The 17122-nt window shown below is 28.8% G+C and overlaps 3 protein-coding genes across 3 annotated transcripts; all 3 read right to left on the bottom strand.

Moving 5' to 3' along the window:
* Positions 1-443: 443 nt before the first annotated feature.
* Positions 444-1565, bottom strand: GO595_004520 (uncharacterized protein; the record flags this gene model as incomplete). Its single annotated transcript, XM_067917661.1, has 1 exon — positions 444-1565. One exon carries the CDS (start codon positions 1563-1565, stop codon positions 444-446), a length of 1122 nt encoding a protein of 373 aa, XP_067775102.1.
* A 5348-nt stretch (positions 1566-6913) lies between these two features.
* On the bottom strand, positions 6914-7612 carry GO595_004519 (uncharacterized protein; the record flags this gene model as incomplete). Its single annotated transcript, XM_067917660.1, has 1 exon — positions 6914-7612. The coding sequence occupies one exon, from the start codon at positions 7610-7612 to the stop codon at positions 6914-6916; it is 699 nt and encodes a 232-aa protein (XP_067775101.1).
* Positions 7613-9903: 2291 nt separating this feature from the next.
* GO595_004518 (Immuno-dominant variable surface antigen-like) lies at positions 9904-16802 on the bottom strand (the record flags this gene model as incomplete). The annotated part of the gene is made up of 2 exons (XM_067917659.1): positions 9904-12528; positions 13560-16802. The coding sequence occupies 2 exons, from the start codon at positions 16800-16802 to the stop codon at positions 9904-9906; spliced, it is 5868 nt and encodes a 1955-aa protein (XP_067775100.1).
* Positions 16803-17122: the final 320 nt, after the last annotated feature.

Below are 17122 nucleotides of genomic sequence, written 5' to 3'. Positions count from 1 at the left end.
CGGTTCAAAAACTTGTGCCAAAATCAAATGGACTGCCCCAAACTGCCTCAAGTCAGACTTTTTGGGTGGATACGATAAAAACGCACACAAATTTTGTGGTTAGATGTAATTGAATACAAATTACACACAATCTGACAACACAAAAATATATTTAACGATCTACATGAGCAAGTAATTATACTCAATAATTATAAAAATAAATAAAGTATACTTAGTAAAAGTAATATATATTCATTTAACCTCTTCCATTTTATCGTTAAGAAAATAGGCTGTACAATAATACTTTCAATGCATTACAAATAAGGAATGATTTAATATTGGAAATTATTAAAGCCATAAAATTTAATTGATAATTATATGAAACAATTAAAAAATCATTAAAAAAGCAAAATTTTTAATCAAGGAAACAAATTCAAATTATTTTGAAATAACTAAAAAAACATTTATTCCTTTACAAACACATAAGTCGGGAACATTGGCTCTATTCTTTTCTGCGCATTTTCTGCCCAGAACTTTAGTGGATGATACCCTACAGCCAAAGGCAACAACGAAATATCAATTGTTGTTGAAGAATTCGGTTCAATATTTGGAACGTGTACTCTTTTAGCAACTGGCTGAATATATCCACCCTCAAACACCAAGTCAATACTTTTAGCCACGTCATTTGCATTTGTTAACCTAAAAGGCACCGTTGTTGTTTGATTCACCTTTGCGGTTATCGGCGGTATTAGTATTGAAATCCCAAACGTCTCCTTCTCAATGTCTGTCGTCCAAACGGATTTGAACGATAGGCTCTTAACGTTCCAGTTGATGGAAAAGTTCGTTATCAAATGCGGCAGCATTGACGCGCCGATTGACGTGAGTGGAACGAATATAAATATTGATGACAAACTCATCTCGTTTTTGACGGTGCATTTAATGTTGCTTGGATTTGTGATCTTTATGTTGGATTGAAAGTCATGGAGAATTTGTGGATTTTCTGCTTCAATTTCAACATCAGTAGACTCAAGTTCAACAGGAAGATTCATACGTAAGTCACACTCAATGTTAAATTGGAGTATAAGTGAGCCTGTAGTGGGTTCTGACCTGAAGAACACATTAAATGGTGAAAAAATTTGTAACGTGTGAGATTGGATCGACTTTGCTCGTCCTGGTATGTATGCTTCGATTTTAAATTGTGTGCGCATTGTGGGTGGAATAAGGATTTTTAATGGATAAATGATACAATCTGAGTCTGTACGAAATGGTGTCATTGGTGGGAAAGAATGGTTAACAATTGTTTTAATTTGATCGAGATTTGTCATTAATGAAGTTGACATATGGCCAAATGTACTCCTTCTTGATGAAAGGTGAGTACCAACTATTCTCACATTGAAGGAGAGGCAATTTATATGGAAAGCTGATGGTGACGTTTTAATGAAGAGAAATAAATCTTCTCCAGGAACAGCCCATCTTCGTTGAGGGCAATTATCAACATCTTCAAAGCAATGTTCAGGATCTTCTGGTATGATTAATTCAAGTGAAAATGATTCAATTAAATCTGGATCAGCGGGTAGACTTTCCATGTAATTAATCACTGGGAGACGTTATAATAAACTTTTCAAAAACAAAAAATGACATTTCTCACTTTTTGAATTAACCACTTCACAACAGATCAAAAGATTTAATTCTTAAAATATGTTCAGAAAATATTTGTCTAAAATAGACTTTTATTATATACTTTTATCATATTCTTGAAGTAATTTCATAATATCATGGTTGTAATTTTCTTTTGCGATATCATAAGCTGTTTCACAAAATTTGTAGAAATTCTAAATAATATTTTCCAACACAAAAAATGTCATTAAAACATTAATTAAAATTAAAAAACATTTTTGGCCTTTATATCAATTTCTTTATTTTCAAGTAATAACTTCACAATTTCTACTTGATTTGAATTTGCTGCTACAATAAGTGCTGTTTCATATGAATTATGCAAAACTTGGAATGTTGATTTCAAACATCAAATTATTCATATAAAAATCAAATAAATAAAATATATATTACGTTGATTGATATCAATTCCATTTTGACCAATTAATTCTTTAACAATTTCACTAAACCCATTTCTAGCTGCCCACATAAGTGCAGTCCAAAACGATTTGTTTAAACTCCGAATAATATTTTTAAATCTTAAAAAAGAGAATAAAACATTAGTTTTAGTATTAACATCAATTCCCTTTTGTAAAAGAAGTAATTTTACTACTTCAATTTGATTATATCGAGTTGCTAACATTAGTGCTGTCCAATATAACGCATAATAAATCCCATCAAAACTTTATAATAAACTTTAAAATTATTATATTTATATTTTTCGCATTAAGATCAATTCCTCCATGATTAAGAATTAACTTAATAATATCAACATGACCATTTTGTGCTGCATAAGAAAGTGATGACCTAAATACCACAAAGAAAAACCAAATAATTCATATAAATATCAAATAATTAAATTTGATATTAAATAAAGATTTAAAATAGTTTTAATATTAATATCAATTCCATCTTGTTTAAGAAGTAATTCTACAACTTGAACATTACCAAATTGACATGCACGCATAAAAGCTGTACAAAGCAAAACAAAAAAATTCCAAAAAATTAATTAATCAAAAATTATATATGTGAAATTAACATCTTTTTCATTTATATTAATTGTTCCTTTATCAAGAAGTAATTGTATAATTTCACAATTTCCATTGTTAGCTGCAGACATAAATGCGTTAATTCCAAACAAAAAATATCAACATCGAAAATTTGAAAAATACTTTAACAAAAATCACAAAACATTTTTTGCATTAATATCAATTCCTTCTTGTTCAAGAAGGAACTTAACAACGTCGATGTTATTTTTCTGTACTACCCATAAAAGAGAAGTTCTAAACAATTTATATAAATTCCAAATTTTTCCAACAAACCCAAAAACAAAGAAACAATTTTTAAGCAAACAAAATTTATATCTTTTCGATTTATATCAATTCCTTTATCAATAAGATATTTAACAAGATCAACATTACCAGAAATCGAAGAAGAGATTAAAATTTCTTCCGGAACTTTATTTTTCTCAAGAAAATGAATTGTAAGGAAATAATTTCCACATTTTGCGGCATTATTAATCATTGATTCTCTTATTTCCATTCCTTCATTTTCTAAAAATGATAAAACCTCAAAATTATAATTCTTAAGACATAAATTCCCAATTTCACATAAATCTTTGATTTCAATGATTTTATTTTCATAAAGATATCTAAAGATATCATTTCGATGAAATTCGATTGCGAAATTATGTGCCTCATTAAAAGATAAATTCTTTTGTTCACATAAATGAATAATTTCAAGATTTCCACCAGCAATTGCATATTTGCCTGTGTTATTTACTTTAGATCCATTCATAAGTAAATATTTGAAACATTTAACAGCAGAAAAAAATGCTGCATAATCAATTAATGTAACATCTTCTTTGTTAATAAATGAACATCTTTCATAAATTGATGGTTCTATTGTTTGATTAAAATCGAAATTACTTTGTGATGATATTTCTTGAAGTTTTTCGATTTCATCATTTCGAATGACTTTTGCAATTTCATTTGGATTAACTCCTTCCTTAATTAATTGCTTATGAAGTTCCCAATTATCTTTTTCAAATACGGAAATGTTATTAATAAAGTTTTGATCTGCTGTAGTTGGATTGATTTCATATGTCTTTTTGATATGTGAAAAATATAATGTTTTGTTTTTGATGGATTTTGCGTCAATTAAATTATTGTTTATCATCTCGCTTAAAAGATAATTTAACTCTTCGCTCTTGGAGTTAAGATTTAGAATAAAATCAACAAAAAACGTGGTGATTCCAGTTAACTTTTTTTCAATTTCTTTGAAAAAATGAAAAAGTAAATTAGCATCATGTGATTGAGAAATATAAAATGCATATGAGAGTTGACTAATCACGCTGAAAAAAGAATTTGTAACGTGGCTATCAAATAATTGAAGAATTGATAGAATTGAAGATTCAATATTTTCTTCTTTCAAGCCGAAAATAATTTGTTCAATGGATAATAGAGTATTCAAATGCCCTTTTTTCCCAGGTAAATCTTTGGTGCTCATGAAATTGTTTATTAGCAATTATTAATTCAAAACTACCACTTCACTTGGTGAACTCACACTTTTTGATAAATCCCATATAATATTTTCTTAGCCGAAACAAGATAATTCTGTGAAGTCCTTGTGAGGATGTTGGGGATTTTCTAAGTTTAAAAATTTTATTCAAAAATACAATTTTGATTATGTTCATCCAAATTTATAACAGTACTTATGTGTTCAACTTCTATTAATAATGTAGAAATTAAGTTACCTTTTGAAAAGGGAATTGATATTAGTGCTAAAGATATTCATTTTATCTGAAGTTTATTTGAATAATTTCGTATACGAAATAATATTTGGAAATGATTCAAAAAATTAATAACATGCACCAATGTATGCATCTGGAAATGATTATAAAAAATGGATTATTCAATTAATAACAAGCTTAAAATAAATTTGTATGAATAGTTGTTTAATGATAATCAAATATATTAGAAAAAACATATAATAATAACTTTATTTTTGCGTTATAACAATGAACAGTTTAAATGTGTAGTAATATTAAAAAAAAAATTGATGAAATCAAAAAGAATTTTCCCACAAATAATCAAAATGTTTACTATTTATTTTTATTTACCTAATCATTTGTATCACATGTTCAATCTTATCACGATTAGGATATAAATCTACACCGAAAACATTTTTCACAGTGAATTTTGGTGTTTCTGTTTCCTCATCCAAAAGAATTTGCTTTGCGTCAAACGCAAAACTCTCAGGCTTATTTCCAACGAAAATTAATTTGGATACAGATTTACAATTCCTCAAATCCCACAAAATTTGCTTTTTAATTCCGCGATTTGGCGGATCCAAAATCACAACAAAAGAATTTTTTTCATATTTTTTGTCATACAAAACAGTCGGCAAAATTTGTTCTGCTCTTCCCAAAACAAACTCTGTATTTAATATATTATTATATTTCGCATTCTTTAGCGATTCTAAAATCGATTGTTCATCACAGTCAATTCCAATTAATTTATTATTGAACGAACAATTATTTAATAATGAAAGTCCTAAGATCCCAGAACCACAATAAAGATCAATTATAACATTATTATGCTCAAATTTTATAATGTTATTTAATTGTTGAAGTAAAACTTCAGATGATGATTTGTTAATTGGAAACTTAGAAAATATATCAAGCTCAATGCTTAAATTACCAATAGAATCAGAAAGATAATTGTTACCACTTAAATGTATAATAATGGGATTTGAACCATACCCATCTTTACAAAATGTTTGCGCAAGATATAACGAGTTAACGGATTCAGAAAATTCTGTTTTAACTTTTTCAATAATGTTTTGATCGGCTTTGCCATAAATCCCAATCACTAATAAAACATCATTTTCAGAATTGGTTCGAACATGTGCAAACTTCCAAAAACCTTTTTCTAGGGCACGATCAAAAACAGGAAGGTTACTACGAATTGAAAATTCCTTCAAATGATTCGCAATGGTTGGAACACAGATTGGAATTCCAATACAATCATCAACAGGTACAATTATGTCATCATTACGAGAACCAATGTGAAATCCAACTTCAGTTTCACCATTAAAATTAAAGCCAAACAAAAGATCGGTTTTATTTTCGTAATGTGTTTGATTTGGAGATGGAAATATAAAAACTTCGGAAGATAGAGGAATAAGTTGATTTAGAGAAGACAATAGTTTTTGTTTTTTTATCGATATTTGTTCTGAATATTCAACTTTGAATAATGGTGTGATTAATTCATTAATGTTTTTTTGATTGTTTTGATTGGATAGTCTGGCGTTCATACGGTGGCACACTTGTGTTGTCATTGAAAGACTTTTTCGAAGTGGAATGATAATTAATTGTTCATCTTGTGGCTCTTCATTAATAAGTATTTGATATGCTCGCCTCCTTTCCTCGTTGCTATCAAAACGAACAGCTCCATAATTTTGGTTCTTTTTTTTATTTACAGATAAAAAATTGATTTTAAGATAACGCAACCATTTCTCTAATCTTTCTCTATCCCATCGCTTATTTATACCTTGGATATAAAGACCACATGGGTCACCAGGTTCTGGATCATCAATTGATTTTTGATTTAAAGATGTATTTGAATTTTCTGGTAAATTCATTTGAGGCACATTATGTGTGCTTGGTGTGCTACTAGTTTTTATCTGTTTCTCTGTGATATTTGTCTTTTGTGGTGTTGAAAAAATACCACCCATTTTTCTAATCAAATAAACGGTATTTCCTTCCAAAAATCAAATCTTTAAAATTATTATAATTAAATAAACCTGAGTAAAATACGTATTTTACTCTTCAAATTTGGTGTTGGAAAATGTGCTAAAATATTTAAGAAAAATAAATTATATGAATTTGTATTAATTAGCTCTGAAATTCATTTTAAATTTAAAAGCATTACATCACCGTGAGTGGAATTATCAGTGTTTCATTTATTACTGATAAAAAAGCTGGATTTTAGTTTGTTTTTTCTTTGTTGTATAAAAATGATGACATGTAACATGAAAAATTGTTTAATGTAAATAAAGATTTGATCCAACCACTTATCTTTGGAAATATTATGAAGATATTCAAATAAAAAAAATTCTTCAGAAAGAAATCGAAATTAATGATAACATATTTAAATTATTCCAAGAAATGAGAACAATTCTTCATTTGCTTTGCTTGCATCGACACTATTACGTATCCCTAAAATGGATAATCAAATTATTTCACATAAAAAATGAAATATTTTACTCAACAATTTCGTCATATCCAATTGTCTTCGTCTTCTTTTGCGAGCTCTTCCACTATGCTGTCGACATCGTCGTACTGCTTTGTCGTTGACGTCGTTGTCTCCTTAAACTGCAGCTTCACGCTCGACTTTTCCTTTCTGTTATTACTTTTCACCAAAAACGTAACAGCTGCGACGACAATCAAAACGAATGCGACGGCGCCGCAGATTATTCCGATCAGCGCCGCAGTTGTCATTCCGCCCGATGCATCACTTGGACTCAGATACACATACGTGAAGAAGTTCGAGTAATAGCTATAATATGTCGAATATACAATGACTGTGTAACTGTAGTATATGAAATTTGTTTCAACATAAGTTATCATCGAATTACTCAAATAATACGAAAGCGTTTGCGTGCCAAGCGCAGAGTACGTCAGCGAATATGAAACAGACAAAGTAACTGTCAATGTAAACGAAAATGTCTGCGAAATATCGCCGCGAAGTGAAGCAGCGAACGTGTTCGAACTAGAGAATGTGTTCGACGGCGCAAATGGAAGCGTCGGCATCGGCGCGCAGCCTGCAACTGTTGTATCAATGCAAACAGCTAAAGTTCCAAAACATTTATCTTTATATTCACTCAATACCATTACTTGTGTAGCCGTAACATTAATGAAAGCACTATTTTCAACGTTTGGTTCTTGCACTCCATAAAAGTAAATGCACTTTAGCATTACACAACAAGCAAATGCAGAACCCCCAATCTCTTTTACGTTCTCACCGATGATAACATTATATAAATTGGAGCAATTGAAAAAAGCATAACCTCCAATTGATGTAACTGAAGAAGGAACTGTAACATTTGCCAATTTAATGCAATTTGCAAATGCAGAACCCCCAATTTCTTTTACGTTTTCGCCAATCAAAACAGTTTCCAAACTACTGCAACCACTAAAAGCAGAAATTCCAATTGATGTAACCAACGAAGGAATTGTAACATTTGCTAATTTAATGCAATTTGCAAATGCAGAACCCCCAATTTCTTTTACGTTTTCGCCAAACAAAACAGTTTCCAAACTACTGCAACCACTAAAAGCAGAACCTCCAATTGATGTAACTAAATTTCCGATGTAAACATACTGCAGTTTTGGCCATTCACTGAATTCTCCAGAACTAATTGGCAAATTTGCATATATGATAACACAAATAATTGAACTAGAATTTTCATTTGCAAAATCGCTTTCGTTGTATATTATAAGTGTATTGTTTCCACTGAAATAAATTTGGAATGTGTTGGTGAAAAACAAAAGAAAAAGAAATGGAAACAGAACTGTTTTGGAATTTTTTTGCTTTAAAACTTTTTTAAAGTCAAATTTTATGTTTAAAAAATATCTTTTGAAAACAGAAAAAATTACTGTAAGATATCGATTGGAAATGAAAAAGAAGAGACAACAGAGCCACGAAGATAAATAGAAACAACAAAATGAGTCTTTTTGTTTATAATAATCAGAAAATGATAATACACGAATTGACGAAAATATTTTAAAACAACTGATTCCTGTATGAAGCTCATGAGCTTTCATTGGTTTTAGGTTACGAAAAGAACTTATAGAAGATGAAAAAAGAAGATTGAATATGCCTGAGAGATAAAGAACAAAATTATCAATAGTATCATACAAGAAAGAAGAAAGAGCGCAAGATCTTCTCTCATATATTGAGATATTATTTGGTTTGCTTTTACATGTTGATAAAAATAAGAATTTGTTGAGTTGTTTCTGTGTAGAGTTAATTGTGCGGAAGAAATTAAAAGCACAAATAGTAGTAAACGCGTGGGTTATTAAGGTGGTAATCATTAAAGTTGAAAAAAGTAAGAAAGTTGAAATAAATTTTTCAAAAGGTTGCTAGTCTTTGTAATACGATGCTGTGGAGGCAAGGGCCAAAAGCAAAGAGCCAGAAAGACTTTAGAGAAAGCCGAAGAGCATAGGAAAAAGATGATCAGTCACTTCGAATGGCCTCTAACGGTCGTTGTTAATGAGCGTTTTGTCTTTTTGCTCCTCTATTTCATAAAGGCCGATTTGCACAATTTGTTTATCTCTTCCATTTCGACCCCCCTGAAATACGATTAATTCACATTTAAAAAAAAACGATGTTCATTTCAATTTTAAAAAGTTTACATGATAGATTATCTATTATAACTTTTGATGCTTATAATTCATTTATGAAAATTATTTTAAGTGTTTTTACAGGTAAACATTTTATATTTAATATTGCTGTTAATATTTACAATTTTTTTGTTATATATTGTGATTGATCAACAAAATGAAATCTATTTAAAACTAATTTAAAAATGATTAAATATTAATACATATAATACTTTTATTAATTATTTGTTTTAATAATTCGATGTTTTATAACTTCTGCAAACCAATAACACAACATTTCCATTTTTGACACTTTTCGTTGTGAAATATCATATGAAAAAAATACAGGAATGCTAAATCTATCTCTTTCGAATTCGTTTGGAGTTTCCACATTTTCCACACTGCTATTTCAAATTAGTACCATTTCTGCATCAGGGGTTAATTTAAATCGACCACAATTATCAAAAAATGAATTTCAAAATTTCATTCGGCAAGATGTTCATCTAAACTCAGGACAGTTCACTCCGCTAGCTGCTGTTAGTACTAGCAAAGATATGACGACAAGTGTCATATATTTAGGCTGTTCTTTTTTAGTTGCAAATTTGTTAATATTGGCATTTTATTTCTACACAAGGCGTAACGTAAAGAAAGAGCTCGAAGAAGTGGTTGCAATGGGCGTTCAAAATGTTCCGCCTATGAATGAATAAAACAAATGTTTGTTCGAAATCGCATTTTCATATTTCATACAAACAAAAATTTTTATTTATACAAATAATTCAAAATGTTCCGTGTTGAATCGAATTCGTTAACTATCATTCGGTTGTTCTTGCTTAGCTTCATCTTTTTCTTGATTTGTGTTTTATCTTTCTTCATTGTCTTCTTTTTCATTTTGCTTTGTCTTCCGCATTTGTGTCATTTTGGTTTTGCTCATTGTCTTCTCTTCCGTCATTTTCACCTTCATTTGTTTTATCATCTATTTCGCTTTCTCTTTCATCATTTGCTTCATTTTCATCATTGCTTTTGTTTTCTCTTTCTTCGTTTTCATTTATTTCATCGCTGTTTCCACTGTTTTCATTGGGTTTTTCTTCATTTGTTTCATTTTCGCTTTTGTTTTCGTTTTGCATTTCGTTGTTTTCTCTTTCTTCGTTTTCATTTGTTTCATTTTCGTTTTCATTTTTGCTTTCTTCATTTACTTCGTCGTTTTTATCTTTTTCTTCTTTTTCATTTTCACCATTTATTTCATTATTGTTTACATTTTCATCATTACTTTCTTCATTCGTTTCATAATTTTTATCTTTTTCTTCATTATTTTCGCCATGTTTTTGTTTTTCTTCATTTTCATTATCTTTTTCTTCATTTTCATCATTACTTTCTTCATTCGTTTCATCATTTTTATCATTTTCTTCTTCATTTACTTCATTGCTATTTTCTTCATTTTCATTATTACTTTCTTCATTCATTTCAACATTTTTATCATTTTCTTCATTTCCGTTTTCTTCATTTGTCTCATTACTATTTGCACTTTCGCTTTGATTTTCATTACTTTGATATATTTTCTCTTTTTTTTCATCTTCTGCGTCTATGAAATCGTATGGAAACAGCTCTGTCTCTTCGACAAGTTTCCTCAGTTCCGATGCGACTCCTTTATATTTTTCATTTTCGTTATCTCTTCCGGAACTTATTGAAAGTTTTGTAATGTTTGCGACTGATTCTCCGATTTGTTTTTCCATTTCCTGAATTCTTACATCGAAATCCATTACAATTCTATTCGACAGTTCGATCATTTCTTCGTAATCAATTCTTTCTGTTTTAGGTAAATAAGAATCGATTTTTTCGATCATTTTATCGATTTTATTATATTTTTTATTAATGTTTTCTTTTAAGTCATTAAATTTCGTATTTAAATCATCAAAATTGTTCGAAAGTGTCTCCAAACTTTCTCTCATTTGTTGTGCGCCGGAATTTGACATCGATTCGATTTCATTGATTTTCATTTCAAGTGTTTGTAATAAGTTTGATTGACTATGAATAAATGTCATCTCTGTTTTTATTGGTGAAAATTGTTCTTTAATAATTTGCTCACATTCATTTTGTGTATTATTCACAAATTCATTTATCGCATTGTTTTGAACTTCAATTTCTTCATTTATAACATCTTGAAAATGATCAAATTTTTTGATGATTTCTTTCGAATGTGTTTCACGTGTCTTTGATTCAGAATTAATTGCATTGTTTAGTTCTTCGATTGATTGTTTCGAATTATCTCGAATTACTTGAATCGTTGATATGATTTCAGTTTGTAAAGATTTAAAGTTAGCTTCTGAATCATTAATAAGATTATCAATACTAAGATCAATTTTAGAGATCATTTCATTGTTTTCGTTTTGGGTCGCATCAAGTGCGCCCGATATGGAATTTGAAAGGGATTGTGTGGACTCTTTGAAATTTGACTGAAGAGAATTTGCAAGTGAACTGAACTGACTGAAATATTGTGAGGTCTGACGGTTAACTTCTTCGGTTTGGGAATGGAGTGAATTCACCATGGAAATGCGTGTGTTAACTTCGTTTTGGACTTCTTGGCTAAGGTGTTGTGTAACAGATAACATTAGAGATGATGAGTTGCGCTTTAATTTTCGGAAAAGTTCTGATATTTGATTATCAATTTCTTCAAATTCACGATTGGATTTAAGGATAGAAGAATTAGAACTGGATTCACGTGCTTCAAGTTGACTTATTTTTACGAGTGAGTTATTTGATTGATCAACATTTCGATTATTACTTGCTTTTAATTCAAGTAAATCGGATTTAAGAGAGTCTGATGTAGTAGAAAAATGTGATGAAAAATTTGATAAGTGAGAGTTAAGTTGTTGGATAGGATCTTTAATTTGATTAAATCCATTTAACGAATCTTTAATAAGTGATTCAATGTTATTTTTTTGATGAGAAATTTCACTTACAATAGGTCGTGTTGCAGAAATAATTTTTGAATTTTGAATGTCATTGATGTTTTGTTCTAAATATTCAATTGATTGATAAATAGATGGAATTAAATCTTGATTAATTCTGGAAGCTGATTCAGATGTTTGAGATAAAAGTGAATTTTGTTGATGAACTTCTGTTTCAATTGAACGAATTCTTTCTGGAAATGAGTTGACATTATTTCCAGAATATCTAACTTGTTTTCTTGGAAGAATTGGTGTAGGAACAAATTGTGTGGTTGGAGTTTGAAATTTTATTGATGGAATTATTGTGGGATTTAAATTAGATTTTTTTTGAGTTACATATTTCGAAGTAGAAGATGAAGATCTCGATGAAGTTTGTGGAGAAATAATTTGAGGTCTACTTTTTTGAATTGAATTTTGAGTGGGTTGATTTTTAAAAGAATATGAATCTGAATTTGTTGTGGAATACATTGGTGGTGTTTTTAATTTTTGATTTCTTTCATCAATTTGTTGTTGCAAGTCCATTGCATATTGTTTGGCTTGTTGTTGCCTCATCTTTTGGATTCTCTCCCCTTCAAGCTCAAACATTTTGGAATAACGAACAAAAAGTGACACCGAAATATGATAGAACGATAGCATATTCACATGTAACCAAATGATTGATTTTATGCCTTTCGAAGCTCGTCTTTTATTTCTTGAATACAAAATTTAACAAGCTATTATTTAGAGCCAAACTGAAGAAAGATTAAATTTGATATTTTTTTTTTTTTTTTAAATTTTGAATTTTGATGCATCAAGAGATGGATACATATTTGTTGAGAAAACCAAAACTATAAGTCAATAAATATATGCATACATACTTAAGAAAGAAAAAACATGAATGTATGTCAAATAAAATATTTAACAAAAATGATAAATCGCATCATATAAATATGCAAAAGTTTAGGTTTCATTTATAGTGAGATTCCACTAGTATTATCTTTCGTTTGTTTGAGTATTATTCTAATAGCAACAACAGTTACTGCAATAACAGTTATTGCACCAATTACAATTCCAATAATAGCACCACTTCCTAAAAAATTATCTTTTTCATTAGCATCTACTTCTTTATTTGTATTAGATATTTTAAATGCTGGTACATAATTTATTTGATAATTTATATTCTTTACTTCCATTCCAGTGAAAATATGATCCAAATAATGAATTTCTGAATTTTTATCTTTAACATATAAATATAAATCAATTGGGAAATCTTCTACGAATTTATTTGAATTTTGATCAAATTCAACAATTTTATTTGTATCATTAATATATGAATAATAAAACTTAGTTTCATTATAATTATATTTAAATTTAATATAAACGGAATAAGTCTTATGATCATAATTATATTTATAATTTGGATCAGGGTCTTCATCAACAAATTGAACTTTCTTGTGAATATCGCCAAGCGTATAAGTATAATTACGATTTGGATCTGTAAAATAATCAATAACAACTTCGTCTTTAAGGAAACCTGAAATTGTAATACTTCCATCAGTTACATAAATTTTAACTTGATGAGAAGTTTTAGAATCAATTAAATGATAAAACAATACTGAGCGAAAAGCTCTTGAAGCATATTTAAGTTTCCTATTATCTATTGTTGGAATTATTGAATCATGAATTTCTCCAATTTTAACATCATCTAAATAAACATCTGCATAACCAATTCCTTTATAATAATCCCCAAGAATTCCAAATGCACGTTGACCTATTGGAATTTGATATATAATTTCTTCTCCTGGTTTACCTATGAAAGCTTTACCATTATAATAAGGACCTGCTCGAGTTTCAAGCCATTTTGATGATTTCTTAATAACTTTTGTATTTGTTATTGGAATAACTTTATGCGTATAAAATTGATATCCAACTTTAAGTTCGCTTATTGAAGTACGTCCTTTTCTTCCATCTTTCCAAGTTTTAGTGTTATTATAAAATTTAAGTTTAAGATATTTACCTTTATTTACTTTACCTAATGAAATTGTTGGGTTTGAAGATTGATAATAACCTTTCCAAACAATTGATGAATCTAATTTTAATTTTTCTTCTGAATTAGAAATACTAATTTCTAAATAACCATAAACATCAAAATAATTTGTGTTCTGTGACACAGCTAAATAAATAGAATCAAATTCATTTAAATCACCCAAATCAATTTCATAAATATGTGGGAAATCAGGAATTGAATTTTTCCAATAATCAGTTCTATATTCAGTTGCTGGATCATTATCAGTTAAAACAGATTTAATAATATCAATTGTAGGGTCTACTATTTGATTACCTTGACTTGAAGTAGTTACATCTTTAAATACTGAACCTGTTTGTGGGTATTTAATAACTTTCCATTTTGATTGATCATTAAATAAAAATGATACATCATCATAAAGATCCATTCCATATATTTTTTCCTTTTTTGGGATGAATTGACTATAAAATTTATCTTTATCAGGAATATCTTCTTTAACAAACCAATATTCTTCCATAACACGTATATCATTAATATTTCCCTCATAATAACTTAACCATCCTCTTGTAGCTGCATTAGTTGTATACATAACAAATGCAATGTTATATACTTCATTAGTTTTAAGATCAATTGGATCACTTTTACGTGAATTACCCCAATAATTTGCTGATTCTGTTTTCCATACAAAATCTTTTGATGGATCATAATATAAATCATTTTTTGATATATAAAGTTGTGAAGCTCCTTGCGCTTTAAGTACAAAACGATATGTTTCATTTTTAGGTGGACGAATTCTAAATCTGATTACGTCAACTGTGCCATCTGATCTCTTTGCTAAATTAGCATCAGTACTTGAGATAGGTATAATATCATCAGGAACTTTTCCTACAGTTGTTTGATATGCACTTTTTACATTTAAATTAGTTGCAATATTATAATATCTATATGCATAAGCATTAGGTACATATTCTTTAAATTGGCAGATACACCGAGTAATTTCATTAGTTATTATATCTTTATAAGAAACAATTACTTCTTCAACATCAATAATATTTGTAAATGGTAATCGAATATATTTTCCTTTATCTTGTTTAATCCAAAATTTGTCTCTAGTTGATTCAAATTTAGCATCAATATATTCAAATTTACCAAAATTATCATGTGAAATAGAATACATTGTTGTAATAAAATCAATTGTACGATTAATGTTTGGTAAATAAAAAGGTCTTTGAGTAATAAACCCTTGTGTATCACTAGAAAGAAATCCTGATCCATAAGCAGTAGTTACTGGATGGAATTCAGGAAGTTTCATTTTTTCGATTTCTTCAATTGCTTTTTTAGTCAATGCATTATCATCAATACCTTCCCAATTATAATGGTATTTCATGTTTCTACCAAAAACTTTTGAAGCACGAAGCATTTCAGCACCAGCAGTGCCATAAATATTTCTAGGGTAATAACGATCATATTGATCATCATCAATGAATTGTTTCATTTTTTCAATTCCGAAATAATGTAACATAATCGAATATAAGCGTAATTTATTTACTTTATTATTATTCAAGACAGAAAATGAATTAGCATAAGCTAACCAATCGCTAGCACCATCAATAGTTCGAGTTTTGCTTCCTTCATTAATTTGTGCATAAATAATTAAGTTAATTACATTATTAGTAACTTCAAGCCACCCATTATTACTAAGCGCCTTACCCCATGAATCTTGTCTAAGATGATTCATTTCATGTACAATCATCCATGGGTGATACATTAATGAAGAATGTCTTACAAATGAATTAATAGTACCTATTGGGAAGAAACAATTGTTTTTAGCAACAATAGCAACCGCTGATCCTGCAGGAATAAATGTTTCAGAAGTAAGTTGTGGTGGATTAATTATATGCCAAAATTTCGAGTTATCTGAATAACTATCATGTGCTGTCGTTTGTCCAATTTGGTATGCACTACGTAACCATTCACCACAATCATTTATTCGTTGTATAGGACTATTAATTAATGTTTTATATCCTACAATTTCTATGTTGCCGGTATAAAATACAAATATTGGGCCTTTGAATAATGATAATGAATTATTCCATTCAGTATCAGAATGAACTCCATAAACAAAAAATGGATTAATAATGACACCAGTAATGTTAATTTCAACCGGATCATTAGAACTAATATGGAAATATATACTTCCTCCATATGGACTTCCCATAGTACATTTAGATTTCGTAAGCCTCATTTTTTCAAATAAAATTTCATTCAAACGTGTTTTGGATACACCTTCACCATTTGATCCTTTCCAAATCGTTTCAGTGTTTTGATTGAAATCGATTCGTATGTTCTTAGATACAGCTGCTTCTGAGATTTCAATGGTTATTACTTCACCAGGTGGTAAAAAGAATGGAGTTGTATGACGTTTACGTTTTGGTGCTAAAATATATCGAACTTTAACACGTTCCATTTTATCGATTTCTTCTTGTGTTGTATAATATTGCTTTGCTGCAACTGGATGCCAGTATAATTCTTCTTGCTTAACATTTAACGATATATATTTTTTCTTTACATTATATGTTTCAGTTGCTAAAAGATCCCATGTACATGTATTTCGATATGGATGATCTGGCCATGGATAATCATCGTCTTTAATAATTATACTTGTAAAATTAGCTTCTTTGATATGTTTACGTGTTGGTATTTTCAAATTATGTTCCAATATCTCAAATCCATCATGAAATTGAAGATTAACATCATCAATACCAGGACTTCCATAAACAGATCTCCCAAAATTCTCTGCTTTAATGAAAGTTAATAACAATTGAATAAGCATTTTAGTTAATAATAAAAAAAGAATTCTTTCTACATTTTTGATAATAAAACTGAGAGTAAATAACAATTTTATAAATCATTAAACTTCTTTACTTTTGAAAACCACACAGTTACTATAATTTAATACATTCTTTATCATAAATATATTTTATATTTAGAAAGAGACATAAGTATCTATAAATTTGAAAATAACTTATTACTGATTAAAATTTTTAATATAATATATATGTTTTTGAGAAGGTTTGCAATTGAACAAAATATGCATAGAAATTTAGTACTGAAGAAAAAGTGACTCGAGTTAATAAATGGGGCACTCCATTT

The sequence above is a fragment of the Histomonas meleagridis genome, assembly GCF_020186115.1.
Source record: "Histomonas meleagridis strain 2922-C6/04-10x chromosome Unknown contig_27, whole genome shotgun sequence".
Taxonomy (NCBI): domain Eukaryota; phylum Parabasalia; order Tritrichomonadida; family Dientamoebidae; genus Histomonas; species Histomonas meleagridis.
This window is presented reverse-complemented; position numbering and strand designations above follow the sequence as displayed.